Source organism: Aphelocoma coerulescens, chromosome 2 (assembly GCF_041296385.1).
Source record: "Aphelocoma coerulescens isolate FSJ_1873_10779 chromosome 2, UR_Acoe_1.0, whole genome shotgun sequence".
Classification (NCBI taxonomy): Eukaryota; Metazoa; Chordata; class Aves; order Passeriformes; family Corvidae; genus Aphelocoma; species Aphelocoma coerulescens.
This window is the reverse complement of record NC_091015.1, coordinates 57,249,065-57,262,266: the sequence shown is the minus strand read 5'-3', so window position 1 is coordinate 57,262,266 and position 13,202 is coordinate 57,249,065. Positions and strand designations below refer to the sequence as shown.

The 13,202-nt window shown below is 43.2% G+C and overlaps 1 protein-coding gene across 1 annotated transcript in view; it reads right to left on the bottom strand.

The window, feature by feature from the left end:
- The window catches only part of DCLK3 (doublecortin like kinase 3), a 30,782-nt gene extending 20,877 nt beyond the window's left edge, over positions 1-9,905 (bottom strand). The window contains exon 1 of the mRNA XM_069007654.1: positions 9,750-9,905. Within this exon, the coding sequence (XP_068863755.1) occupies positions 9,750-9,810 (61 nt within the window). The 5' untranslated portion in view covers positions 9,811-9,905. The remainder of the gene's footprint in view (positions 1-9,749) is intronic.
- Positions 9,906-13,202: the final 3,297 nt, after the last annotated feature.

The window sequence follows — 13,202 nt, the reverse complement described above, 5'->3', positions numbered from 1 at the left end:
AATTTACAAATAGTTTGTGATCATCAGAGTCCAACCCACTGTGGGGCTGGGGAGGGTGGGAAACTATGGGAAGAAATCACAAAAAGTCCTCTAGAAGACCTTTTTTTGGAGTGTTTTGGATCATATTCTGGACATGGAGTAAGATTAAATTAATTCTGAAGACTTAAGCTCTGAAGAAGACGTGTGTATAAAGAATCAACATCTATATCTTTAGGAATTGCCTGGCTACACCAGCTAAAAAAGTAGAGTAACGGGACTTGCCACAGGTAAAAATGTATTGGTGCCATTTGTCTTTCAAAACTTATCCCTTCCCTTGGCCATACGTTTTTGTTCATTAATTAAAATATTGCCACTTAGCTTGCATTCTTCTTGGCTCTCCTGCTGGAGATCACAGTTTCAGTAATTAACTGAATGGTTTACCATTCTGCTATCAAGTCACAGGTTGAAGGGGAATTAAATTTTTACAAGGAGTTTTACAACACAATTTAAAACAGGAGGCAGCAGTGAAATAGGATCTAGGTATGGCGTTGCTTTCTGGGAATAAAATGGTGTTATTTAAGCCCTCCAATTTCTTTAGGAGGCTTCACTTACAAAAGCAGCCATGAAAACGCCCCAAAACATTGGCAGCAACTAAACTTGCACATGACAGAAACTGTGTATCTGGGAGTTGTTTTGATAGACTGGTCCCAATATAGGACAAACAAAACACTGTTTCAAATGGGCAGAGAAAGGACAGGAGTACAAATGTCTGTTTTTTCCTTAAGGAAATTCCTGCTGAGGGCACGTAAAACAAAGACCACAGGGGGAAAAAAAAGAATAATTTTACTTGTAACAGAAAACATTTGATTCATTTCACAGTACTAACAAGTATCTTCAAGTACTTGTGTATGAAGAATGCCTCTGGCACAGAACTTGGAGCAGCCAAGTACATAGCTTGTGCAGGTTACCAGTGTGCATCAGCAGTCGGCTCCAGGACACAATCCGAGTCCTCTAGATCTAGTCCATCTTGATCTCCTCTCCTTGCTGTAAATTATTTAAAGTTGCAACTTCCAGGGCTAATGCACACTGTTAGTGCCCAGGACTGAAGCAGTAGTACAGCAAGTCCCAATTCACTAAACTAGATGCACAGAAACAAAACATGATCACAGGCATCCTTTTACAGCAAGTAAATTTTACATTATCTACAGCCGCATTGCTGGAAACACTACTGGTGAATTTTTCTCTAAGGAGTCATACCCTCTCTTTCCTCCCCTGCTGCTCATCCTTGCCTCCCCTGCCACGTTTTACATCATTTTAGGGCAGAGATTTTGTTTGAGTCAGGACTGGTGGTTATTTCAGCAACAAGAGGCAGACACACTGCATCAGTTTTGACCAGATAAAATCCTGAGTAGGAAAAGAAAGTCAAATTTCACAAGGACTGGATGAAGACAGTGTCAAATGTTGCAGGACAGTTGCTGCTAGTTCCAGCCTGAGCAAGCTCCAAATGGTCACTCAGCTCACTCAGAGGTATGGAATTAAAAATGGAAAAGGAAACCTAGTGAAGAACTGGACTGGGAGGATAAGAGAAAAGAGGAATTGTGACAAACTGCAGAGAATGAAGCAAAGAGTGCCATAGTCAGACACTGTCTGACACACAGCAGTTTCTATGAACTTTTATACTGGCTGATGGCAATTTCCCTGAACTTCACTGACACAGTGGAAGCAGATGGAGGCTGTAATAAGGAAGCAGTAAAATATGAGAATAAGAGTGGATCAAGAAGTCAGGTAGAATGCCAAACTTAGACAAAGGGATGGGATTGGAAGTCAGCAACAGAATTATCCTCACAGGGTCTGCTCCTTTACAGCTCTCCATAAAGGATATCTACCTGCTTTTGTTGTCACTTGCCCTATTAGCTTATGTTGATTTATATTTTTTTTAAATAACAGGAAGAACTACATACACACAAACAGGTGACTACATTAAGAGAATATTAGCAAGGTCCTCAGTGAGACAGGAGAAAATTAAAGTTATCAAACACATCCTGCATTGCATCAAAAGCAGCGTGGCCAGCAAGGGAAGGGAGGTGATTCTCCCACACCACTCTACTTTCATGAGACCTGGGGTGCTGCACCCACCTCTGGGGCCCCCAACATATGAAGGATATGGACCTGTTGGAGCAACTCCAGAGGAGGGCATGAAGGTGATCAAAGGGCTGGAGCACCTCTCCTATGAAGACAGAGTTGAGGATGGTCAGCCTGGAGAAGGCAGCAGCTCTGTGCATACCTTAGAATGGCCTTTCAGTACCTAAAGAGACCTAGGAGAGAGCTGGAGAGGGATTTTTACCAGGGCATGGAGTGATAGGACAAGGAGGAATGGCTTTAAACTGAAAGAGGAAAGGATTAGATTAGATTAGATTAGATTCGATTCGATTCGATATGAGGAAGAAATTTTTACTGTGAGGGTGGCAATACAGGTTGGCAGAGAAATTGTGGCTGCCCCATCACTGGCAGTGTTCAAGATGGGGCTCAGAGGAAGCTGGTGTAGTGTAAGGTGTCCCTGCCTGTGGCAGAGGGCTTGGAACTAGATGATATTCAAAGTCACTTCCAACCCAAATAATTTACTTTGTGAATTCACTTCATCCTCGCATACAAGACAGTTTACAAACATACAGTTTTTCTAATGCCTACTCCAGGGTACAGTGGATCCTCTTTTACAGGTAAACTGGATTAAGGACTGTGTTGTAGAAAAATATACATAACTAGAAGAGCTGAAAAGTATGTGAAAAAATATAGGAAGAACAGTTTCTCTGCTTAGGGCAGTGCACCCCTGAAGAACTGGATTTTGTCTCAACCAATTCCACTGAGTTTCAAAGCAATCAACATAATCTATGCTTTTCAGAGAGGATCAGAGTCTGGTAGCCAAAACAACATTCTGAGACCGGATCCACAAACCTGCTCAGTGCTCACAGGTGCAAGGGCATATACTGAAAGAGGCACTTCAGACAACAAGATAATACAACACAACACAACGATAATGTTAAATCATCCCAAAATTCAGGACCTGGGCATCTCAAGTTGCTTTCTTCCCCAGATTACAGTACTTTTGACTTTATTTTCTGCACCTTGGCTGCCACTGAATGCAGTACAAGCCCTCCCTTTGCAGGTATCACAGATAGGCTAATCCATATCTGTTACTGTAGAAATAACCATGACAGAAAAGCCCAGATGTTAATAAGCCTGTTTTAACAACAGGGTTCAAAAAACACTCAGCAGGAGGCATGAAAAGCCAGGGTAAACAGTAGAGTAGATACTCATTAGGAAAGCTTTGTCCATCATGTACACTGATGGAGACAGAGCCCCTGGGGATAAAAAAAGCAGCATCTGATAATGTAATAATGTGTATATCTTAATGCACAGGAACATGGGTTGGGGGAATAGCAGTGCTAATCAATAGTCATAAAAGCTTGACTTTGTAACCTGAATAATATTAGATTTTAAGTACCTGGCCTCATAGAAATACATGTTTTAATACATTGAAGAAAAGCATTGAACAAGCCTTAGGTGTTCAGAATACATTTGATGGCAAAGCAGTTATAAAATATACTATGCAATAAAATACTATTGTAAATCATATGGCGTTATAACTATGGTTTCCTAAACCAAATAAAAGAAGCACAGTCTTTTTAGATGAACAAGGTGTATTTTATTCAATTAGATTAACTGAATTTGAAAAAACCCAACAAACTCATCATGGTATTTGCATGAATTCTTATCTGCATTAGCTACTGGAGCAGAAGGAAAACAAAACCATGTTCAATATTACGAATATCACCAGCTGGATTCTTTCAAAAACAGTTTTAATACTGTCACAATGAAAAAAAAAAGGGGGGGGCATAGAAGCAGTTATCAGTTTAATTTCTATAACATCCTTTCTGCTACCCTAATGGACATTTCCAGTCATACTCATGCCAGCACTTCCATGTCTGATATGTACCAGTGTAGTGGAGATCAACTGCTGACCCAGTCTAACCTGATTTGTAGAAAATGAAAATCATTCAGCAGTTCAGACAGTGTTATAAGTTCACTGAAGAAAAACTAATTTGGGCTCACATACAAAAAGAAAAAAAAAATCAGAATAATATCTCTATCTCATAAATATACAGTTTTAGCCCTAAAAGATCACATAAAATTAGTATGATGGGATTCCAAGTTCTTTATCTTTCACAATTTCACATCAAGCATGCTTAAATTCGCATGCAATATTATTTTTCCTTTAACTGTCAGCCCTGCAAACTCAGCTGTGTGTCAAGTTGGGTTCCTTCTGTCCCATACATCACCAACAGAATTAAAGTTTCTCCCGGCCAAATGTGTCTGGTCCCATTAGGTGAGTTTCCAAAGTGTCAGCTGCAAGGAAGGAAAATGTCCTTAGTGGCTACACCTGGACTGCAGGACTATGGGAGACATGCACCTCTGGACCCACTCCCTGGCTTCATGAGGGCAGGCAAGAAGACTTCAAAACTCTGCATTGTACACCTTATCTTCAGCACTTATGCTTTTTAATTTGAGAACAAACATACACTGTGTCATGCAAACTGCAAACTAGAGTTCCCCAAACCTTTCAGTCTCATAAGTATCTGTTCTCATTCTTCCCCAGTCTCTCACACTAGCAAGAAAGAAGTGACTCTACTCTCTTCCCCCTGGCCCTTTATCTCACTCCTTTTTCACTGCCCGCTCTGAGACACAGACCTTGGAATTAACGGGAGATCCTAGAGGACAAAGAGCACCAGAGCAGCTAAAATCAGGCTGATGTTACAGCAAAGGAGTTCCTAAGATGGGAAGGACTATCTAGAATGACAGACTGAAGGGAAAACTTTGCAGCTGGCTGGACTTCAGCAGAGGGAGGGAGTCTGAGGGATGCCCACACTGGAAATCCCTCCCCGTGGCTAGGGGAGCTCTGGACTTTTCCATTCTGAGGATGGATGGTGCCTCTGTGAAACCCTAAGCCCCAGTGTGAGTGTTATCCCACAGCAAAATGCTTGTAGGAGGCTCAGCATGCCACAGCATGTGACCATATTTACTGTATGAGAATCACGATGGATAAGTGACATTTAGCAGCCACCTTTCCTTCTTTCTCCACAAAGAAGATAAACTTAAGGGTTTTCTCTACTTCTTCCCCCCCCACCACACCCCCCTTCTCCACTAAATGTTCAGAGACCCTGTGCAGTCTGTACTGGTGCTCTCCTGTCCAGCTCCTTCAAGAAGGGACCAGCAGGGTCTGGATTGCTGCAGGGCAGCCTGGGTTGCTCTCCGTGTTACACTCCCCTTTCCAACCTGGCAACAGTGGCTGGGCAAAGATTACCTTCCCAGCTGCTTATCTTCTTCCCCTGCAGGCTCACAACCACCCCACTGTACCGCTGCAGGTTTTCTAAATCAAGCCATTTGTAATTAAAAAATAAAATATTTACAGCAAACACAGATGGTTACTGCCATGTGTTAGTGTTAAACTGAGCTGAATCACACCCAGAGCAGCAGATGAAGGTAAAGATTTCATGGAGTCTGGTAATGACTCACAAGTACCATAATTTTTACTTTTTTTTGGAGCAGAACCCCACTTTCATTATCTCCTTTCTGACATTTTAAGGGTAGCAAATTAAAAAGCGAGCATAAAGGAAGTCTTACAGAGAGGTATACAGATGCATAATCTGTAAAGAACTATGTGAAATGTAAGACTGCACGTGAAATGAATCAGTGCCTTTGGAGGTGTGAGGCTTGGTTTAAGTTGCATAAAACCAAAAAAAGAATATTATGAAACTGCTCATTTATTTAATTTCTTTCAAAGATGACAGGCTGTGTATTTTATTGGGAGCAGCCATGGCTGCTTTCTGTAGTTTGACTGCTTTAGGGTCTGCCCCAGTAACCAGGGAAGTCAGCTCTGCAGTCCAGGAACTTCCATCAAGGATCTTTCAGGAAAGGGACAGAACTGCCAGAGGGAAACAAAAACATCTTACACAACTGTGGCATTTGCCAGAATCCATCTGGCAAAGCTCTCCATGTGTTTCTCCAGGCTCACTGTACAGGGAGTTTCACTTTCACGTTGATGCTCTTGACTCCTGAAGTACCTTATATTTCAAATTAATTATTCATGTTTCATTACAAAGTAAGCTTTCAACAGCTTTTTAGCCCTGTTAGCCAACAATGCCCCAAAGGAGCAGGATTCTGTTTCTTCTTGTGGGAGACTTTATTTGCATTGCTTCCTAAATCTCAACTTGATGACTAATCGGTTGCAACTGAGCAAACCCAGTGAAAATAAAAGAGCCTGCAGAGGTGTCACCGAGAGTTTAATTAAGCTTCCAGATCTTTTATTACCAATAACCTTGTTGCATAACTGAAGGAAAGACCCAGCCAGAGTCTGATTCTCCATCTGGTTTGCAAAAGGGGAAATCACACAGAAGTTTTCTTTGTAAATATAGCACATTTAAGAGATGCTAACTCACATACAAAAGTAGAATTCCCAACCCCATTATTACAGAACCGCTTTCTCAGAGGAGACTTGTATATTAAACACAACATTGCAAAATAAATTGTTTCACAGGACTTATAACAGAAAATGGGTTTCTCAGGGAAAACTGTAAGCCAGTGCTAATTAGACTCAAAAGCATGATGACAAACAGAAAGATCATGATTTGCACATCACCAGACATTTCTCAGCATTTCCATCAACTACATTATTTGGGGTGATGAGAAGACTAAAACCTGGAGAATACGTGCAGGCTAGCACTACTGATGGAGTGGGAGATGGTGTTTTCAGTGTGTCTACTGAGAGCTTCCTCCATGAATATATGGTATAATTGTTTTGCATTCTTACAATAATTAGACTGAGTAAACAGTGCTAGCAACAGAGAGAAGAAGGTAAACACGCCTGACTTTCATTTGCAGTGAAAGCTAACTACTGCTAGGTAAGATGGACAATGTGCAAGCATTACCAAAACTCCAAATTTATATTAGAATCAACCAAGGCAGTAGCTCCCCCTCTTTCTCATTGTTTCCAGAATCTAGTGAACACTCCAAAAGGACACACCCTATACCCTGAAATTGAGAAAAACATAGAAAACAGTATACTGTCAAGAAGGGAAATGTCACATTCACCTCTTCAACTACCACATTTTCAGCTCTGATCCAAGTTGCACTGGAGCTAATTAAAAGATCCCCATTAGCTTCAGTGAAATCTGGATCAGATCTGAAGCTGCTAAAATCACCATAATGTTCTGATTCTAATTACATTTACGAGAAAGATTCTAATTATATTTACAAGAAAATCTATATAACGCTAATTTCAAATGTTGTTAAATGTCAAGGAATCATCAAGTTAAAGGGAATGAGAAAATCAGTGACAGAAACCAACTCAGTGTGCCCTAGAGCTGTTGGAAGAGAAGGAAGGACCATGAACTTCCCTTATTTTTACAAAACTATAGATGCTTCTGCAGAAAACAAGCTAAGCTAGGTAATCTTAGAAATGGGGAAATGAATCCCACACAACTTCCCTTAGTCACCACACGCTGTAAGTCCAGCCGATGCCAAAATTCTGACGTTTTGCAGAACATGACCAGAAAAAGCAGCAGTGAAAACAGATACAAAGCAAGTAGTGACACTACCCAATAAAGATACATTCAAAAGTCAGGCTAGCAGCATGCCCAAGGTAATTAACTTGAGTATAAGAAAAACCAATATAGACAAGGTAACTTAAGCACAGCTCAAATTCAGAGGCATGAGCAGCTGCCACTAACTTGAATTAAACCAAGTTATCTTATCTTTGCTGACAGTTTAAGTCCAATTAGCCAATTCAGATTAATAAACCACAGACGGAGATTTATCAGAAGTTAACTCTCAGCTGATGTGTCTGAACATCCCACAAAAATTCTAATGGAAAAGGTCATGCTATTTCAGAAGATCCACACCCTTTATACTACAAGAAAGGGACTAACTCAGCAGGATCAGTTTTATCTGGAGAGCTGAAGGGTGGTTTCCTGAGATATAAAATGCAGTCACCTCTTGAGAAGAGCATGAGTTGCTATAATAACTGCACTTCTACTACATAAAGCAGCTGTAATATGTTTTGTAAGCTTCATTTCACTTGCTAACTGTTTTGGGAGTCTGCTGAGTTCTCAACATTTCAAAGTGTCAAAACTGCATTTAGATCATATAAAAAAAAAAAAAGAAGCATCAAGAGAAAAAAGGGGGGCTAAAGTAAAAGGAAACAAGGAGGTGGGAAGACAAACTTGCATGCAAACCTGTATATATGCACATTTTCATGGCTCTATAAAGTTAGTATCAAAAGCATGCATAACAAATTATCGGGTTTGAGGCTAAATTCTTAGTTTATACCCCCACACAGGATAGGTTTCAATCTAAATATTCAGAGGAAGGAGCTAGAAACTTTTCATGCTGTTGCAAGGGGTTGGTTGGGTTCTTGGTTTTGGGCTTGTTCTTTTTTTAAAAAGGAAACCTTTTAGTACTCAGTGTAGCAGAAGTTTCAGTTTATGGGGTTGTTCCCAAACACTGTGTCTCACAACCTGAAAACTACTCCGCTAGCTCAAACCAGTGGCCCGTCCAGTCCTGCTGACATTGCATACTGAATGTACCCTGAGGAAGGCAGAAAATAACACTGCACAGTGAAAAGTTATGGAGTAGTTCTCCTATAAATATCTGTTCAGTTATTAAATAGGAACAAACACAAGTGATATAACTACAGAAGCCAGGGGATGCAAGGGCACAGCCAGCACGCTTCCCGAGAGAGGTCTGGCTACCACAAGTCACAGCATCCCCATCTGACACAGGTGCCCTCCCCACCCTTTGAGCCCCTGCCTGTAACCCGTCTAGCTTCAGCCCTGGTGATTTCCCAGCTGAGAGAAGATTCACCAGCCTCAAGTGTGTTTTAACACACAGTTGTGCAATGGTTTAAAACCATTATACTGCATGCTATTTACTGGTTTTTGCAGAGCATCAGTGTGCCCTAGGCAGCCCACAAGCATCCGTTCCAAGTGAAGTACACTCATGCTGACTATTAAGAGTGCAAGTTACTTCAAATCTTCAATTTTTATGGCAGTACAGATGACACCGTGCGTGCTTTTTGGAGCGGCAAACGCTGACTTCACACTCAGACTTCAAAGCTTGCCCCGGTACTCGCACAGCTGCCGCGGTGGTGCCTCAGCCTCGAAAAGGGGCACAGACGGCGTGACCCGCACCCAACAGCAGGGACTGGCTCTCCATCCTGTAGCAGCCCCTCGTTCTGCTTCCCAAAGCAACACACCTCCCATCCACTTCACTAGTCTCCACTACCATACAAAACGGGAGGGGGCGAAGGGGCTTCTCTTTAATCCAACACACAGGCAATTAAAGGAACACCGTGAAATAACCACCCCAATTCCGGACCTTCGGGCACCTCCCCCTCTTCCCAAAGCCCTCGCCTCAATGCCACGGCAAGAGGCATCGCACCTTTCCCCGTCAGTCTCCAGCCCCCATTTCCAGCCCAAACGCCACCGAAAGCTTCCCCCGCTCCCCGCGGGCACGCAAGGACCCGCGCACGAACTTTCGCCGCCGCCGCCGCCGGAGCCGCCCCACGTCCCCCTCAGCCGGGGCGCCGCCGGCTCGCCCCCTCCTCCCAAAACGAGCCCCCCAGCTGGCGGCCCGTCGGAGCACGGTCCTGGTGGCGCGGCGCGGGGGCTGCCCGCGGGGAAGGGGCCGGGAAAGGGGCCGAGGGAAGGGACACTCACCCTGGCAGTGGCAGCAGGCGCCCGCCGCGGGGTGGAGCGGGGGCGGCGCGGCGGCCGGCATGGTGCGGGGGCTCAGCTCGGCTCGGCTCGGCTGGGGCTAGGGGTGCCCGCACAGCACCGCACGGTCCCTCTGCGCCGCCTCCCGCCTGCGAGGGCAGTCAGGGAGAGGGAGGGAGGGGACCCGGCGGGGAGGCGGCGCCGCGCACCGGCCACACCGGCGGTCACGCCCCCGCACCCCTCCCCGGGCTGCCCGCCCTCCCCGGGGCTGCCCCGCCGGCGGCACCGCCCCGCCGCCGCCTCAGCGCCCGCCCGCCCCCGGGCCGCTCCCCGCCCGCCTGCCGCCTTTCCCCAGCGCCCAGCTCGGCCCCAGCCACCGGGATGTCCTCGTTTGCCCCCCAGCCGGGCGCCCGGGCGCGGGTGTTTGTTCCGTGGCCGGGGGGCTCCATGCGTCCCCGTGGGTGTCCCCGGGTGGCGGGATGTGGGGCGCTGCTCCCAGCCCGCTCATGAGTGAAAACGCTTTTATTGTCGCCCTGTCGATGCCAAGTAGACTTGGTAAGTCATTCAAAGAATCACAGCAAATGCTGAGTTGGAAGGGACCCTCAAGGATCGTCGGTCGAGTCCAACTCCGGCCCTGCACAGCACCATCCCCAAGAGTCACACCATGTGCCTGAGAGCATTGTCCAAACACTTCTTGAACTCGGTCAGGCTTGGTGCTGTGACCACTTCCCTGGGGAGCCTGTTCCAGTGCCCAACCACTCTCTGGGGGAAGAACCTTTTCCTGATACCCACCCTAAACCTGCCCTGATGCAACTTCAATTTAGCTTGGATTAAAAAAGACAAGCACTAAGCGATGTATGTAAAGTGCACGCTGGATGCATGAACAACTGGTTGCCCAGCATCTATGTAAAATATGAGAAGGGACTTTATTTCATCCAGACTGCCCATGGGACGCTACATGGCCGGCATGCCTGAAAAATATGAGAGTGGAGTGATGAGACACAAAGCTGATTTAAGTGTTGTATAAATAGAGATTGGACTGCTTACCATGCTACAAAAGGAGATGCAACTTGATGACAGCATGTACATACCTTCGTGGAGAAATACCACAAACTAAAAGGCCATTCAGTCTTGTAGCTGAAATGGGTAAGAGAGTCGATGTCTGGAAGCTGAAGGTGGGTAAATTCAAATTAGAAGTGTTATCGATGGGAGTGAATAATCATTGGCACAAATTGTGGAGGGAAGCTGTATTTTACTCTTTGGAAATCTCCTAATAGCACAAGGAGACTCTGTGGAAAATAATATATAAATACTGTATAAATAACTGATAAATACAGCATCCCAATAAAGAAGTTGGACTTACATGCAAAATAGTGGCTAGAGATATCCAGGTCAGACTAAAAGATGTAGTGTTACATCATTCTGGCCTCAAACTGTGTGAACGGGACGAAGCAGAACATGCTAAACATATACTCTGATCTTTTTCATTTGCTGAAAGTATTGTCAAGCTGCTCTGTTTAATAGCTTGTCTTCTATGATTTTACTTCCAGGGTATTCCATCATTTTGGGGGCAACAGAGTCTGACACAAACACCTTTGCAAAGTAGATCTTGAACAAGATTTTCCCTGAAATGTATTTCACTGTTCTTATAAAGAAATAGGTATAAAGCTCAAATATCTTTACTCACTCTGTGATATGGTGAACTTATATTTTGCTAGACTATGTGGTGAGTGAAACTATGTAAAATAAAAGCATAGACAAAAGCTTTCTTGTAAACTAGTTAACACTCAGGTTGTCAAAACCCTGCAACACGTTATTATACCAAATTGCTATCTAAAAATGTAGCATAATTTCACCATCTTTTGAAATCTTCATGTTTGTTTAAAATCTAAGAAACATTCAAATTCCATATTTATTTTCTTTTTTTTTTTTTTTTTTTTTTTGCCTTATGCCTTTATCTAGAGCTTGTTAATCCTGCAGCCATCATTATCTGTTTGCCCTGTGTATCAGAGTTAGTTTCCAGTACCAGATCTTCAGGATTAGAACTGCCTAAAGGAGCATAGCTAAAGTGTTGCTTTTCAGTCATTTTCACACATGTGGTTTGTTTTGTACAACAGGTCACCTCTTCTGACACACTCAATGCCCGTGTGAAATCTTTGCTTCAGTAAAGGCAATGGCAGATGTCTTCTGCTGTTCCACATCTTTCACCTGGTTCTTTAAACAATGTTACAACTAATTTCTGCAGTTGTTGGTATCTCAGTTATTGACCCTGTCTTAAGAAATCAGGGACTGTGTTCAGTTCCTGTCTCTGGGACTCCTCTACCAGGTCATTCCACTTTTCTGTGTGTGCCCTTTTCAATGTAAAATGTCAGTAACAACATCAGTTAAAGGGATTTGCTGTTGATAGATGCAAAATCCTTAGAACAGCTAAGTATCAATTATATTACTCCCTGCAGTTGACTTCCAAAATAAGAATGTAACATCCCCCGAAAATCAACACTAGATCAGTAATACTCTCATTTCTTATTGTAATATGAAAAACAGATGAGGAGTGAATACAGACTTCTGAAGACCCCTCATTTCTCCTTGCCTCTGGAAAATTGTTACCTCTGCCTTCATCAGTCAGTGAAGTGGTTTTTCCTTTAATCCACTTTTTAACCAGCCAATGACCTCAAACACTCCATTCCTCTACTAAACCATCTGCTACTTCCTTGCCATTTCTTAATAAGGATAAACAAGAACCACGAGATTGCCTTCCCAGTGATACCTTTTTAACCTGTAAGAAAGCTGAATTTCACAGACTGAAATGAATCAGCAGAAAGTTGTCAAATACAGGTCTCTGTGTGTTGCACACCCAGCTCATACACAGTATCTACATACGGCTATGACTGCCAACAGATTTGTTGATACACCCTTGGAAATGGATATTCAGTCTCTTTTAGTAAGAAATCCTACTTTCTTTTTGCCTTGTCCTAAAATCAGCAATTTCCTTCTGCCTTAGAAACCACCTCTTCTTTCTCTCCCTTTTCTCCTCCCTTGAGACCCAGGATTCTGCTGGCACCTGTTCTGTTTCAAGGGCTGTACTTAAATTAAAGGAGATATGTAAAACAAAAATTCCTACTGATCTTCTTGGGGAATTATTCTCTCTAGAGGACCATGCTCAGAAATTGTATTTTGTTTCTTGTCGTATTTTTAAGAATATATCATTAAAAATAAATCCACATTTTTTCGTGGTGGACCTATTAAGTTACCTCCCAGACAGGATCATCCCTTCTGCTATCACAACACATTGCTTTGAAAATGGTAAATCACCTATAACACCATTCTAAGTGAGGAAGAAGTAGCAAGAGCTACTATATATATTTTCCTCTGTTTTGCATAATTTAAAAAAAATTACAATTGCTTTTTTACAAGAAAAAGCATATACTTTAAACTTAATCAGTTTATTCACAAAGT